Raw genomic sequence first — 13,822 nt, forward strand, 5'->3', positions numbered from 1 at the left:
CACACACTCTCTCTCTCTCTCTCTCTCACACACTCTCTCTCTCTCTGTCTCTCTCTCACACACTCTCTCTCTCTCTCTCTCTCTCTCACACACACTCTCTCTCTCTCACACACACACACTCTCTCTCTCTCTCTCACACACACACACTCTCTCTCTCTCACTGAGGTAGAGCGGGTGTGTGATGTCAGCGCTCTCCTTCTCCGCCTGCAGCAGCTCCATCTGCAGCTGCAACTGAAACAAGAAGAAGAAGAAGAAGAAGATGAAGGAGAAGAAGAAGAAGCAGACGGTCTGGGAGTCAAACCTGCAGCTCTGAAGCTCCGCCCACTGAGCCGCAGGTTCAAATCCCTCCAACACACACCAACACACACCAACACACACCAACACACATCAACACACACCAACACACATCAACACACATCAACACACACCAACACACACCAACACACACCAACACACATCAACACACTTCAACACACACCAACACACACCAACACACACCAACACACATCAACACACACCAACACACACCAACACACACCAACACACACCAACACACATCAACACACACCAACACACACCAACACACATCAACACACACCAACACACACCAACACACACCAACACACACCAACACACACCAACACACATCAACACACATCAACACACACCAACACACACCAACACACACCAACACACACCAACACACTTCAACACACATCAACACACTTCAACACACACCAACACACACCAACACACACCAACACACTTCAACACACACCAACACACACCAACACACTTCAACACACATCAACACACTTCAACACACACCAACACACACCAACACACACCAACACACTTCAACACACACCAACACACACCAACACACTTCAACACACACCAACACACATCAACACTTGGACACCTGAGTCTCTGAGCAACATCCACCACCAAGCAGCTGTGGAGAGATTCTGTCTCTGCAGGTTTCAGAAAAACACACTGAACAGTTTTCCTGCCTGGAGACAGAAACTAAAGCTTCTGACCGAACAGCTGATCAAAGTTATGAAACTATAAACTATAAATAATAAATGAAATACATTTGAACTTGAACTGTATTTAGTAAAGCAGATACAATGACTTAAAATGAGATTTGTTTTCTTCTTTTTGTAAATTTTGTATTTCTTGTATTGAAATAAAAACAGAGATGCTCAGACCTCGTCCAGCCGCCTCCTGGTCTGGATCTGCTGCTCCGCCCGCAGGAGCCGGGGGAGAAGGCGGAGCTCTGCCTGGGGGCGGAGTCTATCTCCTCCTATAGGACGAGGAGACGGGGAGAACCAATAGGAGAGTTAAGCCGCTTTTCCACCGCATGGCACCGGCTCGACTCGACTCCACTCCACTCTTTTGGTTTTCCGCTGGCTGAGCAGCAGAAGGAGGCGTGAAAACACTGCAGACTGCCGATTGGTCAGAGAGAATCCTCATCATCGCTCGACACGGGCCGTCCTGCACAAACCCGCCATTTTAAATAGCGGAGCTGCTGGAGCTCTCCTCAGATCCAGTCTGTCTCTGCTGTGAGGAACAGAGCAGCCAGACGCCGAGAACCAAGAACCCCATCGCTTCCATGGCCTCCGCTGTTGCTGTGTGACGCGTTGAAGATGATGATGTCACGGCAGTTTCATGCGGCGTCGCTATGACGACCAGTTGTGGGGGGGGGGGGGGGGGGGCACATTGAGGGGGTAGGGCTGGGCGATAATTCAATATTATCGTTTATCATCTTTCAGTGGAATCATATCGTGATATGAAGATATTTTGATATCGTGACACATTTCTGCTGCCTGAACTGATGATGACAAGCAAATTTTACTTAAAAACTAAAATGAGGTATGGTAGGAATATTATTCGAAAAATTATGTTTTGTTTGACATCACACCTAACATCACCATTCAGTTCAATGAGAAGAACATTAATTTGATTATTTAACGTGATTTTGCATACATGCACCATATCGTGATATATATTGATATAGAGAAAAATCCTTATGATTATCATGATATTGATTTCACCCATATCACCCAGCCCTATGAGGGGTTCTGTCTGCAGTGGAAAACCAAGTGGTACTACCAAAAGTGAGTCGAGTCGAGTTGAGTTGAGCCAGTACCATGCGGTGGAGAAGCGGCTTTACAGACGACCTCCACAGTCCTCCAACACCCCCCCCCCCCCCTCCTCCTCCTCCTCCTCCTCCTGCTCACCTGGCTCAGCCCTCCTCTGGACACACACCTGACCAGCAGGCTGGCAGCAGGAGACACCGAGAACACACACAGGTCCTGGGTCAGCTGGCTCATCTGGACTGAAACACACACACACACACACACACACACACACACACACACACACACACACACACACACACACACACACACACACACACACACACACAAACACACACACACACACAGACTGACACACCAGACTCCATCCAGAAACCTGGCAGCTGTGTGAGCTTGCTCATCAGTAAAGATACAAACCAAAATAAAATCTGACTTCAGACTTTCTCTCTCCTGACCAGAACTTTCATTCAATACGATTTAAACTTTTGGGATTGGTTCCCGCTGCTCTGCGGTCTGTTCTGGTGGAAGCAGATTATTCACTATGGGAGAACCAGGAAACCAAGTCTAAAAACTGTAATGTTACTGAAATAATTGACATTTTGTGTTTTAGGTGCATGCCGAACTGGAGACTGGCTCCTCTAGATTCAGACTGTGTTGAGGTTTGTTCGTGACGTCAGTCCGAACAAGAGCGGAACTGAACCGAAACCATCAGAAGTGGATTTTGTCGACAGCGTGAGTGAAACAGATTAATCAGTTAAAGTTATATATGAAACACGTGATATCTGGTGATTTGGTGTTTTCTTCTTACCGGTCAACAGTCAGATTCTTGTCTAAAACCTTCAGCTCAGTTTAGCTCGGCTCGGCTCGGCTCGTCCCGCCTGGCGGTTGTTTTGTCTCCGCTCTTCTTCTCTGCAGGTTTAACAGTCACTTCCGGTGTGAAGCAGTCAGCAGCAGCAGGTCTGACGCCCCCAGCGGAGGGGAGAGCAAGTTTAGTTCAGGCCGGAGGCAAGCAGATTAGTCAAAATAAGAGCAAAGTAAAAATGTATTGATGTGAACCAAACAACAATAAAATCGTATGAAAAGACTTGGTTCCTTTTGTGAGCTTTTACAGCCGAACAAACTGTATTTTAGTGGCGGCCTGTTATATACTGCGAGAAGGGCGGTGTGAACATATAAATTGTATTAGTTTACAGATTAATCTAAATACATTCTTTCCCACTTCTGCGTTTTACATTACTCAAAAGAAAACTTTTAACACGTATTCGCCAATAAGACTTTTATTTTTAAGCTTATGACCGGAAGTCATGTTTGTAACTCTGGCTAACTTGACACTGGTAGCGCCAGCAGCCTGCTAGCTGCATGTCTGTCTGTACAGAAGTGGATTATCCGGCTGTCTGTCGGCTGTAACGCCTCGACAGCTCTGCTGTTAGTTGTATTATATCAACGATTTTACTTGGAGCGACTTTCTTAAAGATTTGGACGGAAACCTCCAGTTTTACGCCTGTTTTCTGACGTAAGTAAAACTGCTGTGTTAGCTAAGCTAGCTGCGGCTAGCTGGCTAACGCTGCCTTGCTCGCTTCATATTTGGCTGAAACCACAGCGCCGAGCTGCGGGGCGGAGCTCGGTGTGTCCCCCGACAGAGCGGGCAGGACGGGGTGTAAAGTGTTCACTTGATTACAGTCTCGTGGTTCTTGTCACTGACAGCTAGCTGTCTAGCTAGCTAGCGTTTTCAGTCGTGTCGCTTGTTGTTGGTGTGACGCTGACACCGCCCTCCTGACACCGCCCTCTTGATCTGATCCTCTGCTGCAGGGAGTTCAGCCTCACAGCGTCACTTCCCACTAGAGAGAAGCTTCAAACCCCTCAGCTGATCCTGTGTGGACAGACTGTCACTTCACCACCAGACTCACTGCAGCTCCACCTCAGTGTCCCCGGGTGGTGTTAGTGTCGGGGGGCAGGAGCCGGAGGGCCGGGACAGTTTCCTGGACAGTTTCCTGGACAGTTTCCTGGTCCACAGCAGTCCAGATGGGGAACAGCGCTCTGAAGTCTCACCTGGAAACTTCCCAGAAGACCGGAGTCTTCCAGCTGACTGGGAAGGGACTGCCAGAGGTACGAGACTGTCTGTCTGTATCTACCTCTCTGTCTCTCTGTTTGTCTCTGCCTGTCTGTCTGTCTCTGCCTGTCTGTCTGTCTGTCTGTCTGTCTGTCTCTGCCTGTCTCTCTCTCTGTCTGTCTCTGCCTGTCTGTCTGTCTCTGCCTGTCTCTCCTCTGTCCTCCCCATTAACACTGCCAGTATTTGATTCTCATTAAAGATGTATGAGTCTCCTCTTTCTGGAGGAAGCCTGGATGAGTTTGTCTTCTTGGTGAGACAGAGGTTCATTTCCAGGAGACGGACAGCAGAGCTGTGACTGTCCGTCTGTTTGAACCTCGGCTCTCAGCCTCGTGCAGATTAACACTTGTCCGTCTTTTTTTGATGGATATTAAATCTCTGAGTGGCTCTTTAATCTGAATCTGAACCCAGATCAGCAGTCTGGCTGTTTACTCTGCTGTCTGATCTTTGCTTCAGCAAATTATTCCTGTTGACTTTTCTACTAAAATGAATTTCCTCCATTTGAAATATAATGACTGACGGCTCAAAACTGAACCAAATGATTTGACTCTTTAAAGGACAGCAGGGAACTCAAGTGTAAGGCTGCAACTCACAATTATTTTCATTATCGGTTGATCTATCCATTATTTTTTTCGATTAATCATTTAGTCTCTAAAAGCCGAAAGCGATGTCACCCGTGATGTCATAAAATGTGTCTCTAAACAGCCCAAAGTGATTCTTCAGGTTTCTTCTCAGTCCGACCAGCAGACAGAAACACAAAGATTCATTTAATAAAGAGATGAAACAGAAAAGCAGCAAATCTGAGAAGCTGGAACCAGGAAATGTTTGGTGTTTTTACTGATTAATGAATTATTAAAAACTTTCTGTTGCTTGACTAATCGATAACTCGACTAATCGTTTCAGCTTTGTCTTTGGTGGACTAAGTGAGGCACTTTAACACACCGGATCCTTTAGATTAAAGTGTAAAGCACTTTGTAACTTTGTTTTTAAAAGTGCTAGAGAAATAAAGTTTTTTATTTATTTAATTTATTGATTTATTTATTGATTTTACAGCTCCTGAATGTTGAACTTCAGGCAGTGCATTTCCTCCTAATTGGATATCTAGTGTTTTGAAAATTGACTGAAGGGAGACTGATGTGCATTTCATGTTTTGGGACTGATGATGATGATGTTGATGTTGTTGTTGTTGTTGTTGCTGATGTTGATGTTGTTGTTGTTGTTGTTGTTGTTGTTGTTGTTGTTGTTGTTGCTGATGTTGTTGTTGTTGTTGTTGTTGTTGTTGCTGATGTTGATGTTGTTGTTGTTGTTGTTGTTGCTGATGTTGATGTTGTTGTTGTTGTTGTTGTTGTTGTTGCTGATGTTGTTGTTGTTGTTGTTGTTGTTGTAGTTCCCGGAGGAGCTGCAGCGGCTGACCTCTAACCTGCGGACGGTGGATCTGTCGGGGAACAAGATCGAGGTTCTTCCCGCTGCGATCGGAAACTTTCTGCAGATGAAGAGTTTGACGCTCAACTCCAACAAACTCAGTGAGTCTCTGCTGCTCCCACCGCAGACACATGGCCGACGCTGCGTTCAGGTTCTGCTGGGAAAGTCCGGTATTCAGGACTTCCCGGTCGGCTGCTGTACAGCGTTGCTTTCATGTGAGATTTTGTCTGAAAATCAAATCTGGAAAACGATAAACAAACACAGACGTCCTGCAGCTGAACAAGTTCATCTGACTTCATTCAAACAAATGTTCTGTCAGTCTGGAAAACTTCAAACTTGCAATAAAGCTGCATGTGTTTGTGTTTTCTTTCTGTTGACTGATACACAACTTTATTTTTTCGCCCTGAACCTTCGTTCAGAAGGTTAAAGGTCACCGTTGCATCATAACTCGGAAACTCGGGTAGCAAAACTTTCTCAGAGTTTTCAACTTAATCGTCCGACTTTGGAGAGCGTTCATGTGATATTTCAAAGCAGGAAAATCATGTTTCCGATATATCTGATGCACATGAACGCACCACGAGTCTGTGAAGTGCATTTCCCACTTCTGCACTTTATATTACTAAAAAAACCTTTAAACACATGTTCGCCAATGAGACTTTTATTTTATGACTTTTATTTTATGAATTTTTATTTTTATTTTGAAGTTTATACCCGGAAGTCTTGTTTGTCGTTGTGGCTAGCTTGACGCTGAGCGCGGTCAGGTGTGACGTTCCTCCATGTTCTCCTCAGCTGTTCTGCCCAGTGAGCTGGGGAAGCTGAAGAAGCTGGAGACCCTGAGCCTGAGCGGGAACCGGCTGCAGCAGCTGCCCGCCTCGCTGGGCCAGCTGCGCGCCCTGAGGACCCTCTGCCTGGCCGGGAACCAGTTCAGAGAGTTCCCCCCCGGCCTGGGAACCCTGAGGCACCTGGACCTGCTGGATCTGTCCCGGAACCACATCCAGAACGTTCCGGCCGAGGTCTCGGAGCTGCAGGCCATCGAGATCAACCTCAACCAGAACCAGGTACGACAACCTGAACCGAAACCAGGTGCCGGGACCTGAAATAGAAACAGATACCAGAAACGCCACAAACCACACCACCATAAAACTACCAGAACAGAACAATGTACCAAACCCTAACCAGATCCAGGTACCGGAACCTCAGACAGAACTTCCAACAGAACCAGATAGTAGAACCCTGAACTGAACCAGGTACATTAGCAAAACCTACACACCAAAATCTAAAAAAAAAGTACCAAAAGCTCAGAACTAGACACAAGAACTTTAAACCAGAGCCAGGAACCAGAACTTCCAACAGAACCAGACACTTGAACCCTGAACTGAACCAGGTACATGGACTAAAGCTAGAGACTGGAATCTCAAAAACCAGGTATCAAAACCTCCACCTTTCCCCCAGAACTTCAAATCAGAACCTGAGACAGAATCTCCAACAGAACCAGATATTAGAAACCTGAACAGAACCAGGAACATCAACCAAAACTAGAGTCTCACTCAAAAACTCCAGAACCAGATAAATCTAATAGAACCTGGATATCAGCACCTTAAACCAGAACCAGCTACAAGAACCTTAAACCCAGAACCAGGTACCAGAACCTCTAACAGAACCAGATACTAGAACCCTGAACTGAACCGTGCAAATCAAGTAAAAGTACATACCAGAAGCTCTGACAAAACCAGCTACCAAAAACTAGATACAAGATCTTTAGTAGAATCTTGGCACCAGAATCTTAAACCACAACCAGGTGCAAGAACCTTAAACCAGAACCAGGTACCAGAACCCCCAAGTGAATCAGGTATCAGAAGCTTGAACCAGAATCAGATACCAGAACCGCCAAGTGAATCAGGTATCAGAAGCTTGAACCAGAATCAGATACCAGAACCGCCAAGTGAATCAGGTATCAGAACCTTGAACCAGAACCAGGTACCAGAACCCCCAAGAGAACCAGGTATCAGAACCTTAAACCAGAATCAGGTACCAGAACCCCCAATGGAACCAGGTACCAGAACCTTAAACCTGAACCAGGTACCAGAACCCCCAAGAGAACCAGGTATCAGAACCTTAAACCAGAATCAGGTACCAGAACCCCCAAGAGAACCAGGTATCAGAACCTTGAACCAGAACTAGGCACCAGAACCCCCAAGAGAACCAAGTACCAGAACCTTCAACCAGAATCAGGTACCAGAACCTTAAACCAGAATCAGGTACCAGAACCCCCAAGAGAACCAAGTACCAGAATCTTCAACCAGAATCAGGTACCAGAACCTTAAACCAGAATCAGGTACCAGAACCCCCAAGAGAACCAGGTATCAGAACCTTAAACCAGAATCAGGTACCAGAACCCCCAAGAGAACCAGGTATCAGAACCTTAAACCAGAACCAGGTACCAGAACCTTAAAGCAGAACCTTAAAGCAGGACCTCTCCTCCTCCCCCCTCAGATCTCCATGTTGTCGGCGGAGGTTTCTCGGTGTCCCAGGCTGAAGGTTCTCCGTCTGGAGGAGAACTGTCTGGAGCTGACCTCCATCCCTCTGTCGGTGCTGGGCGCCTCCCAGGTGTCCCTGCTGTCTGTGGAGGGAAACCTGTTCGAGGTGAAGAGGATGAGGGACCTGGAGGGCTACGACAAGGTGAGGACCACAAAGTCTCATCTCGCCGCGGCGGATTCAGGTTGAAAAAAGATGCATTTTACCCAGACTGAAGACCAGGAAGGAAGAACAGGGGCCAGATGCATAAAGCTAGACCAGGGCTGTGACCTGAATGGATCTCTGTTCCCTCCTCTGTGTTTCTCTATACAGCTCTGCTCTGTCAGTGCTCTAATCAGCCGTAAATCACATGATTACTGAGTGAATTCAGACTCTTAATTCATCATCAGCCTGCGTCTGCGTTCAGTCTCATAAAAACATGTTTCAGCTATTTGACAAGTTACCAATATTCCTTCAGAGCCATATATGAGTCACTAGCCGACATTAAACAGAAAAAAATATTCCCCGATGTTCCCGTCTCGGAGTTTTCAGACCTTATGTCTGAATAAATATTCTCTGTGTCGGAGTTTATTTTCACACAGCAGCTCTTCACTGATCCAGCTCTGAGGTTTCCTTCAGGTTCTGGATTCTCACTAGCTGACATTAACAAAAAACACCTGACAATAAGCTCTGAACCGTATAACCTGCAGCTAGAGATAAAAACCTTCCTGACCAACAGACAGACATGTTCATGTTAGTGTTAATGAGCTCAAATTAGCATAACAAAACGTGCATTTATAATTAGTTATGAATTGGCAGTTTAAAGAAAACATCTTTAGAATAGCTTGACATCTTTTTGGTATCAACAAAAAGTTTATTTACTTGCATTAGTAAACGAGGTTTGGTGAAGAAGAGGATGATGTCATCATCATAAAACCACAGAAGGGTGACAGCTCGGTTGCTCGGTAACGGCCAGGTGACGACAGACTCGCAATGCATTCTGGTACTTTCACCGTTTTAGTGACCAGGCTTGTTCACTACATATTACAGTGCATTGTGGGAAATATGTAGCGCCCTCAAAATCATTCCACAATATCATTTTGCGATTCAGACACTAACAAAAAATGTCTGACGTACAAATTAGAGCCTGAAACCCAGACAGAGATCCAGTCCGGTCACAGCCCAGGTCTTAGACTCAAACCTGCTGTAGATGCTTATATTTACCTGTTCCTACTACTTCCTGATTGTTGTAGATCTCTAAAGTTTCTCTCTCTAAAGACTCTCTCTCTTCTTCAGTCTCTTCCCAAAAACCAAAGATTTTCCATCTTCTGTGAAACAGCTTCAGTGTTTAAACTTCCCACTCTGACAGCTAGGCCGCCTTGTTGCCATAACAACAAAGTTCTTAACTCAAGATTAGCCGGGGGGGGGGGGGGAGCTGTCCTACCACAACATAAGTCATTGTAATATTTACGTAACAAGTCTTAATTAGCCGAGTCCAACCTGAGAGTCTAAGACCAAAAAGCTCTAAAGCTCAGACTAGTCTTAAACAGCTTTATACACACACACTACACAGCTATTTCAACTACTTAAAACACTGAAACAACTGTTACTGTAGTACTACTACTGCTTCTACTACGAATACTGCAGCTACTACAACTATTGCTAGGTCAGGGCCAACGATCAGGGTGAACCCCACCCACCTGGGACTCCAAGGAGGTAAAAACAAACGCTAAGAACCGTACACAGATACTGCCTGACCCGGTCTTCTGACCCGGTCTTTTGACCCGGTCTTCTGACCCGGTCTTCTGACCCGGCCTTTTGACCCGGTCTTCTGACCCGGTCTTCTGACCCGGTCTTTTGGTCTCATGTTCTGTAAACAAACCTCAGACTTTCCCACAGCGCTCTGTACTGGAGTTCAAACCGCCTCGCCTGTAAAACACAGAATCCCCAAACTTCATTATTTACAGTTTATTAAAACCAAAACCATGATGAACACACTCAGCGTCTGTCTGCTGGACACAGACAGAGCCGTGATGAGTGTCGGTAAAGATAACTGTTTTGGTTTTAGGTTTTACTTAATTCACACCATAAAAAAGAACAATAAAGACAATACAAAACATAAAAAGCCTTGTGCTCGTGTGTCTTATAAAATGATATATGATATGACATATGCTCCAACCTCAGCTAACCCTAAAGCCACAATGGAAATAAGTCTTTGTTGTGTTATCCTTGACAAACGAGCTGTAAGGTAATCCTGCTTCTTGTCTTTGTTGAATAAACTAAACTAAATATCAGCATCGCCTGGTTCAAAACCTTAGTAAGTAAAGAGTAAAACCTCAAATATTTACTGTTTTTTTTAATTTATTTATTAGTTTGTTTGACAGGGACAGTGCACATTAAAAAATATGCCAGAATTAGCCGAGAAGGCTAGTTTACCTCCGTAGTCCCTGGGCAGGTGGTTTAAAGAACAGGCTTTGGACATTAGACATTAGACTGACATACACTGGTTAATAGAAGGAGGGAGTTACATAAACTGCATAACAGTAGACAAGCAATAGATAAGATTAGATCAGTTCAACTAAAATAGTTAGTGTAAATTCATCAATATGATCAGTAGTTAGTAGAGGTGTGGAAATTTTTTGATTTAATGACTCAATAATTACCTTTGCGAGACGAACGTGAAAAATATCGTGAACTTTCTACTCTGTCAGTCAGACTAACATGAGCCCAGCAGATCAGAGATCAGCAGAAACAAACTGAGACCAGCTGACCAACACACTGCAGCACTGAACCACTTAGACCAAGAAAGTAACTCGCTGCTCAGTCTGTTTCACCTCAATTAACCAATTCAACCCCAATTAACCCAATTAACCCCCGCCCCCCCCAAAAAAAAAAGAATCTCGTAGGCGACATATTTTGATCTCAAAACGGCGAGGTGAGGAGTTTGCATCTCTGATTCATCTGTTTATTTTAATTATGGATCATTACAAATACGCGATGTTTTAAAAGTAGCAAGTTGTCACACAGTGAGAAAAAATAAATCATGTATAGAAATCAAAAATTTTGATGCATCAAGATGCATCGCTAATCGTTTTATAATGGGATCGCAGCCTCTGAATCGTAATGGAATCATGAGCCAGTGAAGACTCACAGCTCTAGTAGTTAGAGGAAGTATATGTAAATATATGTATATACACACAAGTCAAGTAAATAGACATCTGAACATCAACACTAAATCAATATACAGTTAATAAAGGAAAAAAATAAAAAAATAAAATCAGTCCGATTAGAGTTAGTGACTGCATAGTTCATTACTGATGAGCCGTTACGCCTCGTCAGCCTGCAGTCAGCTGATAGGACTTCAGACACAAAGCAGACTAATTTAACAGAGTTTATTTCCCCTGGCAGGTAAACAGATGGAAAACAGGAAGTGTGTCGGTCAGTTTCTGTTTCCTGTCAGCTCAGCAGAGCTCTGATGGACCTCAGTCTGCTTCTGTCTCAGCTGTAATCCTGTCTGCATAATCTGTGTCTAATATAGACTCAACCACCCTGAGTCTAATCCTGACTGACAGACAGACTCCCAATCCTGTGGATTCAGACATCCTGATATTTATCACTGTGAAACATAATTAATAAGTTAGTAGAGGAGAGACGACTATCTCTGTAAATCATACTGAACTCCAAAATCTTCAAATCAAACTTAAAAAACTTAAACTTAAAGGACCAGTCTGGTGTTTTTAATGCATTTCTTACCTTCAACAAATCCTATGAAAATAACAAATTCAGCAATGAATTTGTTTTGCTAACAAGTCTGGTCCATGTATCTGGTCCCAGTGCAGCCATGTCCCAGCAGCCATAGAACTCCATTGTATTAAAAAATGATTAAAAACCCGTCACAGAGCCATGCTGCTGCTCTGCAGCATATTTCATCATCACCATGCACCGGGCCGGACCACTTTTTCCTCAGACGACTTAATAAACCGGCTGGAAACACGTTTTCCATCTCAGGAAAGTAGTTCCGTAGCACAGAAAATAGTCCCCCGGCGTAATGAAGAATTTGTTCCAGTTTGAATTTGATTTGGTAATAACTACAACAGCCTGACTTTTCATGGTAACAGTTAACGATTTTTAAAATGTAAACTATGTCTTTGTGAGCTGAATTTCAAGGTTTTTAGTTTACAGTTGGAGCCGATGACTTCCTGGTTGACGGCTAAAGGGAACATGGGAAGTCAGAAAGTAACGAGAGGAGAGCAAACACATTGTTGATTTTGTTATTTTCATAGGATTTATTGACGGTAAACAGTGCATTAAAAACACCAGCCTGATCCTTTAAGCTGTGATTTTGAAACAAAGTGAGCTGCTTCTCTGCTCATAACTTGAAGCTGGTTTCTCCTCTGTTCCTTCAGCAAGAAAATCCCAAACTGCTTCATGTTTATATGAAGATCCAGAAACCAAAGAACTGAGCAGGAAACAGACTCAGCATGTTCCTCACATCAGAGTTTGTCTCACCGGCTCCTGTTCATAATTCATGCTTCCAGTTTACAGCTTCTTATCACGGTTTACAGCTTCTTATCACAGTATTGGAACAGATTAACTTTATTGATCCCTGATGAACTTTATTGATCCTGTGGGGAAATCGAGTTACTGCAGCAGCACAGAAGAGGATTTAGAAAAGCTTAGAGCAGATAGAAGATAAAGCAATAACTCCATATTCATCCATACTAGTGTTTCTGATCCAAATGTCTCGTTAGAATCGGTTCAGGTTAAAGGAAACTCTTCAGCTGTTAGGATCAGCTGTTGGTTTCTGTCTCCATCCAGTAGTTTGTTGTGTTTTTCTTCTTCCTGGATAACCGGCCAATCACAGACGAGGTGACGTCACCTCCAGATATTTCTTTGATATCAGAAAATGTTTCATGGATCTAAAACCTCAAATCAGGTTCTGGTGTCAGTCTCTTCTTCTGGTGTTTCTCTCTCAGTACATGGAGCGCTTCACCGCCACCAAGAAGAAGTTCATCTGAGCCGGAGCGCCGCCCGCAGGCCGGAGGCTGAACCGCAGCCACAGCATCTTAACCTCAGCCGCTTCTCCTGCTACAGACTCACATGATGAAGGCCGGACGGACGGCGCCGCCTGCTGGCCGAGCCGCGGGCTGCGAGGCGTCCGGCCGTCCAGCCGGGGAAACACTGCAGAGCTTTAACACACAGGCTGCTCACTGAGAGCTGCACATGGAAACACAGCAGATCAATACAGACCAATACAGATCAATACAGATCCATACAGATCCATACAGATCAATACAGATCCATACAGATCCATACAGATCCATACAGATCCATACAGGAGTTAACACCGGAAGAGAGAGACACTATCGACGATCAGTGTGTTTTTCACTGACTGTCTGTTCAGTCTGTTGTTTTTGGGACATCAGCATCAGGTCTGTTTCCATCACACAGAGGAGGTGAAACATGTGGCTCAGGGACAGACGCTGCACCGACATTAATATTCATATTCACAGAATGTCCCGATCTATCGGACTGATTGATCTGCAGCTGATTGATCCTCTCTTATCATCAACACATGAAGAGTTCACTTCCAAAACGCTGTTTGTCCAGTTTGGTTCAAAACAAAAAACTTTTCCTCCAGTTTCCTTTCAGTTTAAAAAGTCGCATAATTTGATTT

At 44.5% G+C, this 13,822-nt stretch overlaps 1 protein-coding gene and 1 long non-coding RNA gene across 2 annotated transcripts; one reads left to right on the top strand and one right to left on the bottom strand.

The window, feature by feature from the left end:
- Positions 1–154: 154 nt before the first annotated feature.
- Positions 155–3,113, bottom strand: LOC139639143 (uncharacterized). The gene is made up of 4 exons (XR_011694849.1): positions 2,911–3,113; positions 2,244–2,341; positions 1,212–1,306; positions 155–231 (listed from the first exon to the last, which is right to left on the bottom strand). It is a non-coding gene; the product is annotated as an uncharacterized lncRNA (long non-coding RNA).
- Positions 3,114–3,348: 235 nt separating this feature from the next.
- Positions 3,349–13,259, top strand: lrrc57 (leucine rich repeat containing 57). The gene is made up of 6 exons (XM_071513212.1): positions 3,349–3,615; positions 3,912–4,208; positions 5,597–5,732; positions 6,421–6,689; positions 8,125–8,310; positions 13,122–13,259. Exons 2-6 carry the CDS (start codon positions 4,125–4,127, stop codon positions 13,161–13,163), a joined length of 717 nt encoding a protein of 238 aa, XP_071369313.1. The 5' UTR covers positions 3,349–3,615; positions 3,912–4,124; the 3' UTR covers positions 13,164–13,259.
- The last annotated feature ends 563 nt before the right edge of the window (positions 13,260–13,822 follow it).

The sequence above is a fragment of the Centroberyx affinis genome, unplaced genomic scaffold (assembly GCF_046629955.1).
Source record: "Centroberyx affinis isolate AG114_WGS23_722 - 3 ecotype Tasmania unplaced genomic scaffold, CSIRO-AGI_Caff_v1 ptg006860l_1, whole genome shotgun sequence".
Taxonomy (NCBI): Eukaryota; Metazoa; Chordata; class Actinopteri; order Beryciformes; family Berycidae; genus Centroberyx; species Centroberyx affinis.